Raw genomic sequence first — 2,080 nt, 5'->3', positions numbered from 1 at the left:
AGAGAGAGAGAGAGGGGGGGAGAGAAAGAAAGAGACAGAGAGAGAGAGGGAGAGAGAGAGAGAGGGGGGGAGAGAAAGAAAGAGACACAGAGAGAGAGAGAGGGAGAGAGACCCTCAATCATGTCTTGATGACCACATCTCCCCCGTGTTGCCTCCCGTAGCAACCTTACATGTCGCTCGCCACAAAACACCAAAGGACACAAAAGACACGGTCATAAAAACAGAGCTTGCTCCATACTTCTTCCCCCACGCTCCCCGTGTGTTACGAGAAAGAACAGAAGGGTAAGGAGAGAAGAAAGAGAGGCAGAGAGGGAGAGGGAAGAGGAGAGATAAAAAGGGAAAATGTGGTTAAGAGGAAAGAGATAGATAATAGATTGGGGTGGGGGGTGGGAGAGACAGTGAGATATTTGGGGGTGGAGTGGGAGAGAGACAAAGGAAAGAGGGAGGGAGAGACAAAGAATGAAGTATGAAGGGAGAGAGAGGGAGTGGGGTTAGATAGACAGAGATACACGCAGAGAGAGATAAAGAGAGAGAGAGAGAGAGGGAGAGAGAGAGAGACAGAGAGAGACATAGAGAGAGAGAGAGAGAGAGACAGAGAGAGAGAGAGAGAGAGAGAGAGAGCGGACATAAACCCCGCAGTCCCGCTTTAATCAAACGTCCCCGGTTAACTGCCGCCTCAGTCCTGCCTGTAATGTGTTCGTACTTTTGTTGATGCAATTACTGGGCCAGGTGTTCTAGCGGTTCACCGATAGGTACATGAATGCTTTCATACTGAGCTAGGATGCGGTTGGTCCTGGTTCGAATCCACAGATTATGGTCCACCTTAAAAAAAACCCAACTGCGTCTCCTCGATGCTCAACGGCAATCATCATCCGGTGCCTTGCCGACTGGCGTGGGCGATCATGGACCTCCACTTGACTTTGTCTTGCGTTGCAGCGATGGTGTCTGTCGTTATTGCTGTTCCCAGCCATGTTGTCAACCTGTCCAGTCTTTTTTCCCTCTGTCTGCCTCTGCCTCTCTTTCCATCAAATTTTCCCGTTGTTACAATATTCTCCGATGCTTCTTTCCGCAGTGTGTGTCCAATGAACTTTTTTGCCTGTCGCTCAACGACAATAGAGGACGAAAAAGGGAGAAAAAAAAAAGAAAACGAAAAAGAAACCAAGTAGATAATAAGAATAATGCTGTTTAAAAAAAAAATATCTTCCTCCCCCCCCCCCCCCAAAAGGTGCTGCCGTTTGACGACAACCTGTGTCTCCGAGAGCCGTGCATCAACAACGAGGCGTGCCACACCGTGGTACAGAAGGGCGTGGGTCGCCCCTTCATCTCCTCGCCCACCGTGCTCTTCCGGCCCGTGCACCCCACGCAGATCTTCTCCTGTCGATGTCCCGTAGGCTTTGCCGGTAAGGAAGGGTGCTGATGTTTGTTTGTTTGTTTGTTTGTTTGTTTGTTTGATTATTTGTTTGTTTGGGGATTGGTGGGTGCTCTGGTGTGTTTTGCTCCTTCTTTCCTATAAAAAAAACCCCTATCGTCCTGATCTTGCCTCCTTCTTTTTTAAAAATATATGACCTTATAGTTTATAGTGTTGGAAGTACCATAAAACTCTTACTAAAAAACTAAACTTGTTGGTTGGTTTGTATGCTGGTTTGCTTGTTGGTATGGTTTATTTATTTGTTTATTTATTTTGTTTGTTTGTTTGTTTGTTTTTGTTGGTATGGTTTGTGTATTGGTTTGTTGTTGTTTTTCTTGTTCATTTGTTGGTATGGTTTGTTTGATGCTTGATTTTTTGTTCGGTAATTTACTGGGACGATGATCTTGACGATGGCTATAGAAGCAGCAACAACAAAAGAATAATAATATAGCAATGACGCATCAACAATAGCAGAATTGGCATTAACAATAATACTAGGAAAAATGACTTCAGAATCAGGGAGGACTAAGAGCACAACGAGTTTAACGAAAACTAAGACAATGATAGCAACAAAACTAACAACAACAACAACAACAACAACAACAACAACAACAACAACAACAACAACAACAACAACAACAACAACGACAACAACAGCAGCAGCAGAAGCAG

General features: G+C 45.0%; 1 protein-coding gene across 1 annotated transcript in view; it reads left to right on the top strand.

Annotated features, from left to right (window-relative positions):
- LOC101845935 (cadherin EGF LAG seven-pass G-type receptor 1) overlaps nucleotides 1-2,080 on the top strand; it is a gene marked incomplete in the record, with an annotated part of 106,404 nt that overhangs the window by 24,979 nt on the left and 79,345 nt on the right. Inside the window, 1 exon segment of the mRNA XM_013084181.2 lies at nucleotides 1,226-1,400. Coding sequence (XP_012939635.1) covers nucleotides 1,226-1,400 — 175 coding nt within the window.

The sequence above is a fragment of the Aplysia californica genome, unplaced genomic scaffold (genome assembly GCF_000002075.1).
Source record: "Aplysia californica isolate F4 #8 unplaced genomic scaffold, AplCal3.0 scaffold00276, whole genome shotgun sequence".
NCBI classification, from domain to species: Eukaryota; Metazoa; Mollusca; class Gastropoda; order Aplysiida; family Aplysiidae; genus Aplysia; species Aplysia californica.
Note: the sequence above shows the minus strand (reverse complement) of the source record. Positions and strands in the feature narration are given on the sequence as shown.